Raw genomic sequence first — 13,006 nt, 5'->3', positions numbered from 1 at the left:
AGAAGAAAAGAGGAGAAAGTAGAGTACCAGGCCCGAGGAACCTGTTTCAAACCATAAAGCGCCTTGTGAAGTTTACAAACAAGAGTAGGTTGAGAAGGATCCACAAAACCAGGAGGTTGTTCCATGTATACTTCTTCATCCAACGTGCCATGTAAAAAGGCATTAGATATGTCAAGTTGTTTGAGAGGCCAATGATGGTGAAGAGCTAAAAAGATAAAAATGCGAATTGTGAGTTGTTTGGCCACAGGGCTAAAGGTATCATGAAAGTCAATACCATGTTGCTGATGAAAACCCTTAGCCACTAGTCTGGCTTTGTGCCGAGCAACGGAGCCATCAAAATTCTTCTTAACTTTGAAGACCCATTTACACCCGATAGCTTGCTTGGAAGGGGGTAGGGAAACAAGAGACCATGTGCCCTGATGTTGAAGAGCGGCATATTCATCTAGCATGGCTTGGAGCCAGACTGGAGAATCAAGAGCAGAGTGATAAGAGATGGGCTCAATATCAGGAGAAGGAAAGAAGCCAGCAGAAGAAGTACGAGTAGAAGAGAAACAAGTAGAATGAGATTTGGATCGGGTTTGCATATGATGAGAATTGGTGGCAACAGGAGGAGGAAGAGGTAAAACAACAGAAATAGAATTAATGGGAATGGATGGATGGGAAGAAGGTGCAGGTGGTGAAGGATCAGAAGGAGACAAGGCAGAGCTTGGCTGTGCAAACTGGACAGGTGGTGCCAGAGTAGAGGACCGAGGCTGTGAAGAGGATTGTGGCTGTACAGAAGGAGATGCAGGCTGAGAAGAGGACTGTGTCGGGGCAGATGTAGACTGTGACTGTGACGAGGATTGTGGTGGTGCAGATGTAGACGGAGAAGAACTATGCTGAGAAGAGGGTGACTAAAAGAAATCCTGTAAAAGAGGAAGAGAAGAAACAGAAGAAACAACAGTAGAAGAGGAAAAAGGAAATTCATGTTCATGAAAAGTAACATGTCTAGATAAATGAATGTGACCTGTCTGAAGGTCTAAACATCTATAGCCCTTAACACTAGGATGATATCCTAGAAAAACACAAGGAGTCGACTTAGGAGCCAACTTATGAGAAGCATAAGGTTTAAGCCAAGGGAAGCAAAGACAACCAAAGACTTTGAGTAAAGAGTAATCAGGAGCAGTATGATATAGCAACTCAAAAGGAGAGCAATTATTAAGAGAAACACTAGGTAAACGATTAATCAAATATGTGGCAGCAGCTATGGCATCAAACCAATAAAGAAGAGGCATAGAGGACTGATAAAGAAGAGAAATAGCAGTTTCAGTAAGATGTAAGTGCTTCCTCTCAGCCACTCCATTTTGAGAGGGAGTATGTGGACAGGAAAACTGATGGTGAATGCCATGAGTGTGAAGATAATGTTGAAGAGGATAATTCTTGTATTCACCACCTCCATCACTACGAAGGATTTTGAGAGAAAAACCAAACTGTTTTTCCACAAAAGCTTTGAATTCCATAAATTTGGCACACACTTCACTTTTATAAACAAGAGGATAAAGCCAAGTGAATCTAGTAAAATCATCAATGAACAACACATAGTATTTGTAAGGAGAAGCAGATTTATTAAAGGGTCCCCATACATCACTGTGAATCAAAGCTAGTGGATTATTTACAGTGGAATTAGACAGTGTAAAAGGTAGCCGATGACATTTGGCTACAGAGCAATGTACACAAGAAAAAGTACTTTTATTGGAAGCTACAGACAGAGGTAATTTGTGCTTAAGCAAATGAAACTTAAGAGTAGAAGGATGGCCTAATCTCTGATGCCAAATGTCAGTGGAAGCAGCAGATGTAACTGAACTACGGTAGGCATGTGAGGAAGCAGTGGTTGGAGTGTGAAAATGATATAGTCCATTGGCATAAAAACCTTTATGGAGGATGGCCTTGGAAAGCTTGTCCTGAATAGTAAAGGAAGAATGATCAAATGTGATAGAACAGTTATTATCTTTAGCCAAGTGATGCACAGAGACAAGATTAGAGTTAATAGAGGGAACATGCAAAATTTTGTTGAGTTTGAAAGAATGGTGAGGAGTAGGTAGTATACCTTGGCCTATATGAGTAATAGGAAGGGAAGAGCCATTACCAATAGTGACTTGATCACTAGCAGTGTAGGGTTGAATGGAGTTAAGTTGATGAAGATTATTAGTGATATGATCAGAAGCAGCTGAGTCCAAAAACCAGGGAGAACAAGAACCATTGTCCTCAGTTAAAGATGTAACATATGCCTTTGACTGCTGAGACTGATACGGCTGAGAATGAGACTGATACGGCTGAGAATGAGACTGATATGGCTTTGATTGCTGTGATGAAGACACTTGTGAAGATTGAAATTGAGGATCTAGCCGATGCCAACAGTCAAGAGCTGTGTGATTGGCTTTACCACAGATTTGAGAAACAATGCCAAATTGTCCTCTTCCTTGAGATCTGCCACGAGAGGATCTTCCTGAATAGAAGCGAGTGCCTCTATGTGAACCTCTAGAATCACCACGAGAAGAACCTCTGTTATTATGATAAGAGTTAAATCCTCTAGAAGTATTAGAATCTTTCACAGTTGCATAAGCAACAGTTAGATCAGAATTTTGTTTTAATGTTCCTTCAATGTGAATAGCTTCTGAACAGAGTAGAGCAGAAAGTTCCTCCATAGAAATGGACTCTGCACGAGTTCGAATAGCTATTTTAACTGCATCATATTCAGAAGGCAATCCATTCAATGTAAGAAGAACAATATCCTCATCTTCTACAAATGATGAAGCAATATTCAACTGATCAACAATGCTTTTGATTTTGCTCAAATACACTTCCATTGAGTCGGATTTCTTTGAAATAGAACTTAATTTTTTCTTTAACTGGTGGATATGAGACCTAGAGAGAGAGGTAAAACGTTTATCAAGAAATTGCCAGACCTGAGCACTGGTGTGAAGATGTAACACAGAAGTGAAAATCGCAGGAGAGAGAGTACCAGTGATGCAGCTGAGTAGATGCGCATCAATCATCTTCCATCTAACAGCTTCTGGATTTGGAATCTCAATTCCTGCAGATTGTCGCACTGTGGCAACAGGACACTGCTTTGAGCCATCAACAATGGCAAGTAGATCTGTTGCTCGAAGCAGATTCTGCATTTGATTCTTCCAAATAACAAAATTTGAGCTATCCAACTTCACTGTTACAAGTGAACTGAGATTCGATAGCAGGAGATTGAGGTTTGAAGGAATAGCAGAGGACTCCATAGATGAATCTGGAGAATTGCTCGTGAGAGCTTCTTGGTGCTCTGATACCATGATGAAAGGTAAAGTTAAAATCTAAAATATCTTCCTTGAATTCAAAATAAGAGATTACAAATCATATTTATATATGAGTACAGTGAACAAAAGATTTAACCTAACCACACTTCTAACTAACTACTGGTCCAAACTGTCACAAGCTAACTAACCACAATTCTAACTAATCTACAGTTTAAGCTAACTGAACCTGTTACAAGTTGTGAAGGAAAATATTGTCTATAGCTGCAGGACATTACACTTGATGAACCTGAAGCTGTTGCAGGACATTACACTTGAGATTGATGCACATTACACTTGATGCACCTGAATCTGTTGCAGGACATTACACTTGAGATTTATGCACCTCTTGGACCTCTGCCTTATCAGCGTCAACTCCCATTGTGTCATCTCTCTCAAAGCCTAGCCCCTACACTATGTTTGGATTGAGTGTTTTGGAGATAAAAGAAAAGAAATAGAGAGATATGTGTTTCTCTTATTTGTTTGAATAACTTAAGTGGAAAGGAATGAGAAGAAATGAAGAGAAACACATTTCTCTTATAACTCACATTTTCAATCTTCTCAAAAATGAAAATATTGGAAGAGAAAAGAAACCAATAGATTCTTATATTTTCATAATACCAATTTTGTCCATATAAAAATAAAAGAAATCTAACCAAACAAAATATAAAAATATTATTTTAATAATATAACATAAAACAGTTTCTTTTCTTTTCTCTTATGAAATCTAATCAAACAAGAATGAGAAAAATCACAACTATTTCTTTTTTTTTATTTTTTTATTTCTTACTTATCTAAATAAGAAGAAGAGAAATCACAATCATTTCTTTTCTTTTTCTTTCACTTATAACTTAAGTAATCATTTCTTTTCTTTTCTCTCCTAGGTTCCCAACATTAATCTCCGTCGATCCCTCCGCGTGGCCTAGACTTGGCGGCTCTAATCGATCGATATGTCGCATGTACTGAAGAGAGTGAAACAAGAGACAAAGGAAGGGTTGGTGTATTTTGGTGGGTTTAGGAATGTGAGGACTCTCTTTGATTGGAATGGATTGAAATTGAAGCTCGATGAAACACACTACGACTTTTTGAATGAGTATGGCTTTTAGTTATTCGTATTCGGAGGTTTCGAAGTTTGTAAAGCCCCATTCTTGTGATTTTGATTTCAAATTGTCTGTTTGATGGATAATTGAGTGCAAATTCCAAGTCTCTCTTAACAAATGTTGAATCATTGTGAGTTCTATTATGTATGCCCCAATAAATTGATGTAATACAAATCAAAGCCAATTATTGATTATTGATTATTTGATGTGTTGTGTTGTGTTACAATCTTTATATTATAACTGGCACTAGCAATGAAAATAGATCATGGGTTCTGGTTTTGCAATATGTTTTTCTGAGTTATTGGAGCGAAGTAGTACTATGTTGTTTGATGTTCAATAGAGTGATGTCTAATGTTCAGTTATACAGTTATTCAGAAATTATTTAGTGTGTATACAGATCATAAATGATTTGAGAGGTGAGAGAGCTCCAGTGGTCATCCTTGCTTGCTTCGTCGCTGGTTTGTCACGGTAAGAGAGCCCCGGCAGCGTTCATCTTCACCAAAGTGATAGCGTATGGCTTCATTGCTGGTTTGCTGAGGTGAGATCACTCCAATGGTCTTTTCTTGGTTTCGTTATTGGTTGCATTTTTCTTGTTCTTGTTCCTTATTTTTAATTCACTAACCCAAGCAAAACGACTACTTCAGGAATACTCCAGGGAAATATACTTTAGAGGATCTGAATGCAAAAATATTCCCATCTTTGCAAGCAATGTAATGTACCACCCTCACGATGAGTTATTGCTTTAGCTCTCTCTTTTTTGAAGAGGCAAGTGCTTTTAACAATGGAGGCCGAGTGTATATGCATTTCGCGTGTATGAGTGGATCAGAGAATGAGATAGTAGGACAAATTAGCCGACTGGCTGACCGGCGAAAAAAGTTAGCTGGCCGGAGTCTAAAATGGTTGTTTTTGAAGTTGGGTGGAAGTTGGGGGTGGTAGGTGGAAGTTAGGGGTGATGGGGGAAGGTTGATTGTGGTGGTGGCTTATTGTGGTGATTAGGCTGCCGGAGGGAGTAGGTGAGTTGAATATGATTTTGGTAAATCTCAACTTATAGCAAATTTTGATTGGTCATTACCTAACATGATTTATTATTATTTAGTTTTATTTTTCAAAAAAATTTAGTTTAGGCTTTTTATGTTTTTTTTCTAAAATACTCCTGATTCCGTCACTAATTTGGAATACTCTCAGACTTGACGTAATAAAGGTACGCATACTTGTACAGTTAATCTTAAAAACTATTTAGTCTAATTCTCTGTTAAGAAAAGGAAAGAAAAGTAAAAGTATAGATTATTGGCTAACAACCGCAATCCATTTAGGATATAATAGGAGAGATCTTTAATAAAGCAGGACAAAACCTAGACAAACTTTGGGCCATAATTAATGGCATTGGTTGAGAGCATGACAAATCTGGCATAACTTGTTTAACCTTGACAAATTTGGCATATTTTTAATGAAATTCTAGAAATTTTTAAAACATGATCTTTAAATTCATGTTAATGATATGTTAGGGGTTAGGGATTAGGGGTTAGGTCTTAGGCAATTGATTCTAAAAAATGTTAATAATTAAGGATTGTGAACTTGAAATAATTCACATCATTGTTGATAAAATTAGTAGTAATTTATATATAATAATAATAATAATGTTAGGAAAAAATATATGATTCTCCACAAGTAAATCAATCAATGGGAATAAAACTAATGCGGAAAAATTAAATCAAAAGCAACACACGAATTTTTACGTGGTTCCCTCAATGTAAGGTACGTCCATGGGATCGAAATCCGATTCCACTATCAACCAATTAAGTTTCTAAACGATTACAAACGAGACACGAATGGTCTCACAAACCACCCTTAGGTGAATTCCAAATAATCACAAATAAACAAAGAGGAAAAACTCACCAAATAAATGAACCAAAGAAGACCCAAAAATTATAGACCTAAATCAGCCGAATAACTGAATATCCCAAAACTTACTGAAAAAGCTTGATTGACAAATTGAATTTCCAATGTTCCAGCAGACGCAGCACACTTGTGTTTAAGAACAAAAACCCACCAGAGACCACCTATGGCAGCCGTACCGCGCCTCCTTTTTTCCTTGGGAAAAGCAATACCAATAATATATTGTGAATCTAGGATTTTTTATCAAAATCTTAGTTGTTTTGAAACTGAATTGGGTCTCCACAAAATTAGATATAATATATAAAAATATATTATAACTAATACCAAACCAAATTAAACTCTTTCAATTGGATCCCACACTCAGGTATACCAAACAAATAATAATAATAATAATAATATAGAAAATTAATCACAAAATCGATTAATAGAGTATAACTGGGTCCTATATATGAGATGGTGAGGCTTGCCATTGAAATTGTTGATCTTATCACATTGCCCTACTTAATTTGTTTGAAAAAGTCTTTATCATTTCAAAAAACCAAACCAACCCCCCACCGCCCCCCAAAAAAAATAAGATCTTTGGTGCACATTTATAGTTGCAGGGTGGGGCACTCCTTCCATTTTTTTCATGGTCCATGATGTGGTTGTTGATTGGTAGTATATCTATTAAATTATTGCATATCTAGTCATCAACAAAATAATTATTTCACAACATATCCAGGACTTCAACGTGGGTACTATTATAGGCTACAAGGGGTGGCAGGCACCTATCCTTAACCCTTTACCAAACCCATGAAGAATATATACATATATATATATATATATGTATAGATGAGCCAATATGTCCAGAATGTCCATAACTTTTTCGTAGTTACACTTATCTTGAAATCTTTGACAAATTAAAACAAACCAAAATGAAAGACAAAAGTACTCATTTCTACCTCTGCTTTCTTCTCCTTTTTTCCTCTGTTCATTCTTTTGTTGAGAGCTTCAATGAAGCAGAGGACATCAAAAGATCACAATTCCCAGATGGTTTCTTCTTTGGAACATCCACTTCTTCATACCAAGTATGTCTCTTCCTCTTCTTGCCTTCTAAATTGTGTCCTCTCTCTCTTCCTTAGACTTTTTCCATATTGTTGTCACATATTGAAGGAGCAATTCTTGAAGATGGTAAGAGTCTCAGCAACTGGGATGTTTTCACTCGCATTCAAGGTAATTGAAGAAGGTCTCGTCTAAAATGCAACTAAAGCTAACTGTAATATGATTGGTTTTTGACTAGCAGTTTGTTGAATTCATTTAGGTGGCCAAAGAAATGGAGCAAATGGAGATGTAGCCAATGATCATTATCGCCGCTACTTGGTATTAGACTTGCATTTCTTTTATAATTAGTCTGTACATTTAAATTGCATAACAAAGATATGAAAAGAGATCGTCAAATTAATTTTATCTTATTCTGATTATTACAGGAGGACATTGAGTTAGTGCAGTCATTGGGGGTCAATGCTTACAGATTCTCAATCTCATGGGCCAGAGTTCTACCTAGTATATTCTTGCTCATTTTCCAATAATCTGTTATTATTTGTCACTCATAATTTGATTGGTTCATATAACTTGATTAATTTATCAAAAAAAATAAATGTAATTTGATTAATGACCTTCTTGAGTTTTATTAGGAGGTAGATTTGGAGAAGTCAATCCAACTGGTATCATGTTCTATAACAAAATCATTGACAATCTTTTGCTCAAAGGTACTGTGTGAACAAAATTTCAATCTACTCAGAGAATTCCTCATGTTGTTAACAAGAATATATTTTAACAGAATAGAGGCAAAATATTAATGCAGGAATTGAGCCATTTGTGACGATAAATCATAATGACTTCCCTCAAGAACTTGAGGACAGATATGGGTCTTGGCTCAGTACTCTTATGCAGTATGCCCAATTCTCTCTCTCTCTCTCTCTCTCTCTCTCTCTCTCTCTCTCTCTCTCTCTCTCTCTCTCTCTCTCTCTCTCTCTCTCGTTCAACCATTCTAGGTACACAATTAAATCACTGAAAAATACCCAGAATGCTTCCTGTGGTTTAATTTGTGTGCTTATTTTTCTCAATCAAGTTATTTTTCTTGTAAATTCTGTCATTAAATCTTTGTCCATATATATATATATATATGTGTGTGTGTGTTTGTATTTTTGTAGGGAAGATTTTGTGCATTTTGCTGAAACTTGTTTCAAGAACTTTGGGGATCGAGTGAAGTACTGGATCACAATCAACGAGCCGAACTTATTTGTAGAAAGCGCCTACTTGCAGGGATCATTTCCACCGGCTCATTGTTCTGAACCTCATAGCAACTGTTCAGCTGGAAATCCTAACACGGAGCATCTTATTGCAATGCACAACATGTTACTGTCACATGCCAAGGCTGCCAAGCTCTACCATGAGCATTTTCAGGTAATTAAAGTGAAAGCACTCTTAATTATAGTTGCACGTTGTATTTGATAATTTGATTAATGAAATGGATGTTTTGTGCAGCCAAAACATGGTGGATTCATAGGAATCGTGGCGTGTGCATTCATGTACGAGCCACTGACAGACAATGAATTTGATAAAGAAGCTGCAAGTAGGGCCTTGGCTTTTGATTTGGCCTGGTAAGATTAGCTAAGATATTCAAAATTAAGATGAGTAGTAGATATTGAAAGTATTGGTCATCCAAATATGCCAATTCAAGTAACTCCTTAGAAACTTCAATAAAAATTCATTTTATGCATTAATAATAAAACTATACAAGTATTTGGTGGATGGTTTATTCATGTACACACTGTGTCCCACAATTAAAGCCCTTCTTTGTCACATTTTTATTTATTTATATTTTTTTTGGGGTGTTGTATTATTGTTGACCAAATACACTCATCCACATATAGTATAATAATTATTGTGCATGCTTATGACGCAAATAAAGTAGCTGTCCTGCCTTGAGCTTTGAAATTTTGTAGGAAGCTTTGATCTTAAGGTATCCCAGAATCTCTTCGAAAACTCCCACTCCATCTACTAAGGATAAATTTAATGAAAACATAGAAAAAAAAATTATGGTGTCATTTTGGATCAGTAAATTTATCATTTTGGCACGAAAGTGTATTATGTTTTGCATCGTGTGTTCCAAATCATAATAATCTTTTAGAGAAAATAATTTTGTGAGAAGAGAAACTTCAAAAACGCTATATATCACTCAATTTTGTAATTGTTTTATGGGAAGTGATTCATCCCCCGAAAGGGGGACCCCCGAATCCCCCGAAAATGCCATTTAAGGTAAAAAAAAAAAAAAAAAAAAAAAAAGGAAAAAAAGAAAAGAAAAAGAAAACAGTTTCCAGAAAAGGAAATTAGGGGGATTAGGGGGAGGGATTTTAGGGCTCTAAATCATTTTCCTTGTTTTATATCTCTGCCTAACATGATATTTTCTATTGGTTTGAGTTTAAAAGAAATCTTATTAAGGACAACAACAACAAAAAAAAAAAAAAAAAGAAAAAAAAAGAGGAAATTCACACCTTGCTTCAAAATAATATGGTGATAAAAATTGGTTTATTTATAACTCTCCTCTAGAAACTTATACTAGAATTAAGTCATGATTAAAAGTTGGAAAATTTTGCTTCAATGCATAAATATACTTATTTTTGTCAAAATTATTATCTAGCTACCATTTGAAATCCGGGAAATTATTCAATACTCCCGGAGCACCACGTGTCCATACTCCAAACCAATTCTCAATTAGTTAGTCTCATGTTGTCCCCCATCTCTAACATAAATCATGGGTCCTTGTGTCTCTCCACCAATCAAAACATTATGGAGCACCACGTGTCCATACTCCGGGAGTACTGAATAATCACTCCTGAAATCCAGTGTCTGGCTCTTTTCATTATTAAATTTATTTGGTAAAAAATAGTTAAAAAACCACTGTCCTAAGTTTGTTTTGAAAATCATTAGGAGTAAAAAACTTTTTTGTTAGAAAATTGAACTAGAAGCTGCTAATCATATGATAAAAGTGATTAATCTCTTGTAAAACAGGATATTTGATCCCCTAGTATTTGGAGATTATCCTCCAGAAATGCGGCGTTACCAAGGAAATGAATTACCCAGATTCTCTGCAGAGGAAAGGATGTTTATAAAAGGCAGTATTGACTTCATCGGCATTAACCATTACTCAACTTTTTATGCCAAGGACTGCATTCATTCTAGTTGCAAACTTGAAGGGAATGATCATATCATGGGGTTTTCCTATATTACCGGGGAACGCAATGGTGTTCCAATTGGAGAACCGGTATGAAAATTTGTAATACCAAATTAGTCTCAATTTATGTATGTCTCAATTTATGTATAAAAAATATATAGAAATACATTAAATATATATATATATATATATATGTAAGTATAAGAGAATATGTGACGTCTTTCTTGTTTTTCACAGACTGGGATGGACGGTTTGTACATAGTTCCAAGAGGCATGGAGAAGATCATCGATTATCTTAAGAAAAGATACCATAACAAGCCTATATTTGTGCTTGAAAATGGTGAGTACTTGGCATCATACTAGAAAGCAACTATTTATTTTGTCCTGTGTCTTGAAAACTAGTTTGTTTTTCATTTGGGTAACTCAGGGTATGCTCAACAACGACAAGGTATTGCAGTGCAAGACTTGCTACATGATGTGAAGCGAATCGAATTTCACAAAGCATACCTTTCTTCCTTGGCCACAGTAATCAGGTAATTTTATTCTCGCCACTTTGTTTTTTACTGGTCACAAATCCTTATTACAAATTCAGAATTAATCTGCTTCATGGATATATATATGTTGTCTTCTGCTCATTGAAAAAATGGGCTTCTTGATAGAAGCTTTTTGAACAAAAATTTGCATTTTTCTTCTTTTAACAAAACAGTTATGATACAAGCATGCCCACTTGTATACTGTCCCAGCCTAATTCCTTGTTGGGGCAGGGATAGGGTGGGAAAAATCACTGAAGTGTCCGGGTAAGGAGGTGCCAAGATAATTTTTACTCTCTTAGGAGCAGTACTAATGACATGAGATAATTTGACATATGAGAGAACGATTCATGAGTGATAAGGGACAACTATTGATGTTTTAACATGTGTATGTTTCTTGTTTGGGGATATAGGAATGGAGCCAATGTACGTGGATATTTCATATGGACATTGATGGATGACTTCGAATGGCTAAACGGTTATAGCATCGCATTTGGACTTTATTATGTCGATCGACCAACCCTAAGACGTATACCAAAGCTATCTGCTAAATGGTATACGGATTTTCTAACAAACAGTACTATTACTGGGCCTACCAGCCTCCAAGATAGGGTTGTAATGGTGAATAGAACAAGTTCATTGAGACAAAAAATATTATACTCACAAGATTAAATACCAAACTGGCACCAATGTAATTAGATTCCAACGTTGTATGTTGTTTGTTTGTGAAGATGTATACTAAATTATTTTGTAGTTTCCTTCGAATTTCAAGTTTTTTTTATTTTTTTATTTTTTATTGTTTATTTCTTTGTACACTCATAAATCTTAATAATAATAAAAATTAATAGCGTATATGATGGTGAGTTACTGTAGCATGTACAAGTTGGTTTGACTAGCTGTTTGGTTAGTCTGGTGCAACCATACAATTTTGCTAGTTTAACGAGGATTCCCTGAACTATCTAACCAAAATAAATAAATAGAAAAATTAGAAATCATGAAATTTTTTTCATGAAAATGATCATGAAAAATTTATGATCTTTGGATTATCTTGATTAGTGTATAGTGTTTTATTCTAAGTGTAATCCAAAGATCACAAAGCTTTCATGATTATTTTCATGAAATGTTTTTTATAATACCTAAGATTAGTGATAAATAAAAGGTGGATTGTCTGAGGCGGTTGGCGAATTGAAGACGTTTTGGATCAGTAAACTTAAATTATTTATGAAGCAAACTTTGATTAGTCATTACTAAACTTAATTTATATGTATAAGATTTAAATTTTTTAGTTTAGGCTTTTTTATTTTTTCTAAAATACTTTGTATTGCATGTCAGACATAAAGATATGTTTCATATTTCGAAATCAAATCAATATTTAAAAAGTCAACAATACAAAATACATAGAAAAATGATCCGGACCTCCTCCAGGGGTGACCCCCACGACCCCACTGGTCTGTGATTGGTCAGATTATTTAATTTTTTTTTTCTTTTTTTCTTTTTCTTCTTCAATTACTAACTCAAGTGTGTGTGGGGTGGTGGGAGTTGGTGATTGAGGGGGCTCAATCACTTTTGAAATATATATTATCCTAAGAGCAATGCTAGACTAGACCCCAGCCCACGACACGAGTATGACAAAATTATGGGAAACTTACCAATAAGTCCCATATACAAAGTTCAAGGCTCATCTAATCTTCAAACAAAACACTTGCAACAATTAGTCCTACACATTTTTAATTGTTACCAAAAAGTCTTTTTTTTTTAAAAAAAATTTACAGACACTGTTATATCTTACTACCGTCGGACTTCCGTCAAACGGTCATCGGAGACTCGTCGGAATGTTCAACATCACTGGAAAGTCGCTGGAGTATTGCCGGAAAGCTGTCGAAAGTTCACCGGAGTGTGAAGAACGTTAATGGAAGTCGCCGGAATGTTCAGAACGTTCACTGG

The 13,006-nt window shown here is 35.6% G+C and overlaps 1 protein-coding gene across 2 annotated transcripts; it reads left to right on the top strand.

The window, feature by feature from the left end:
* Positions 1-6,799: 6,799 nt before the first annotated feature.
* Positions 6,800-11,827, top strand: LOC114280397 (beta-glucosidase 18). 2 transcript variants are annotated; one of them, XM_082884259.1, is made up of 12 exons: positions 6,800-7,383; positions 7,462-7,528; positions 7,617-7,675; positions 7,786-7,858; positions 7,990-8,064; positions 8,160-8,247; positions 8,509-8,761; positions 8,843-8,958; positions 10,370-10,622; positions 10,770-10,872; positions 10,960-11,065; positions 11,476-11,827. In XM_082884259.1, exons 1-12 carry the CDS (start codon positions 7,231-7,233, stop codon positions 11,732-11,734), a joined length of 1,605 nt encoding a protein of 534 aa, XP_082740385.1. In that variant the 5' UTR covers positions 6,800-7,230; the 3' UTR covers positions 11,735-11,827. The 2 variants fall into 2 exon arrangements, with proteins under 2 accessions (XP_082740385.1, XP_028078557.2); XM_028222756.2 differs by having other exon boundaries at positions 7,783-7,858.
* Positions 11,828-13,006: the final 1,179 nt, after the last annotated feature.

This window comes from Camellia sinensis, chromosome 8 (assembly GCF_055761805.1).
Source record: "Camellia sinensis isolate YWXY chromosome 8, ASM5576180v1, whole genome shotgun sequence".
NCBI classification, from domain to species: Eukaryota; Viridiplantae; Streptophyta; class Magnoliopsida; order Ericales; family Theaceae; genus Camellia; species Camellia sinensis.
This window is presented reverse-complemented; position numbering and strand designations above follow the sequence as displayed.

What these genes read in the sequence shown, in the direction of transcription:
- LOC114280397 (XM_028222756.2), top strand. Translation starts at nt 7,231, where the DNA reads ATGAAAGACAAAAGTACTCATTTCTACCTCTGCTTTCTTCTCCTTTTT. An exon ending in TGGCTCAGTACTCTTATGCA is followed by an intron (nt 8,248 to 8,508) that starts GTATGCCCAATT and finishes GTATTTTTGTAG; the next exon opens with GGAAGATTTTGTGCATTTTG. An exon ending in TCTACCATGAGCATTTTCAG is followed by an intron (nt 8,762 to 8,842) that starts GTAATTAAAGTG and finishes TGTTTTGTGCAG; the next exon opens with CCAAAACATGGTGGATTCAT.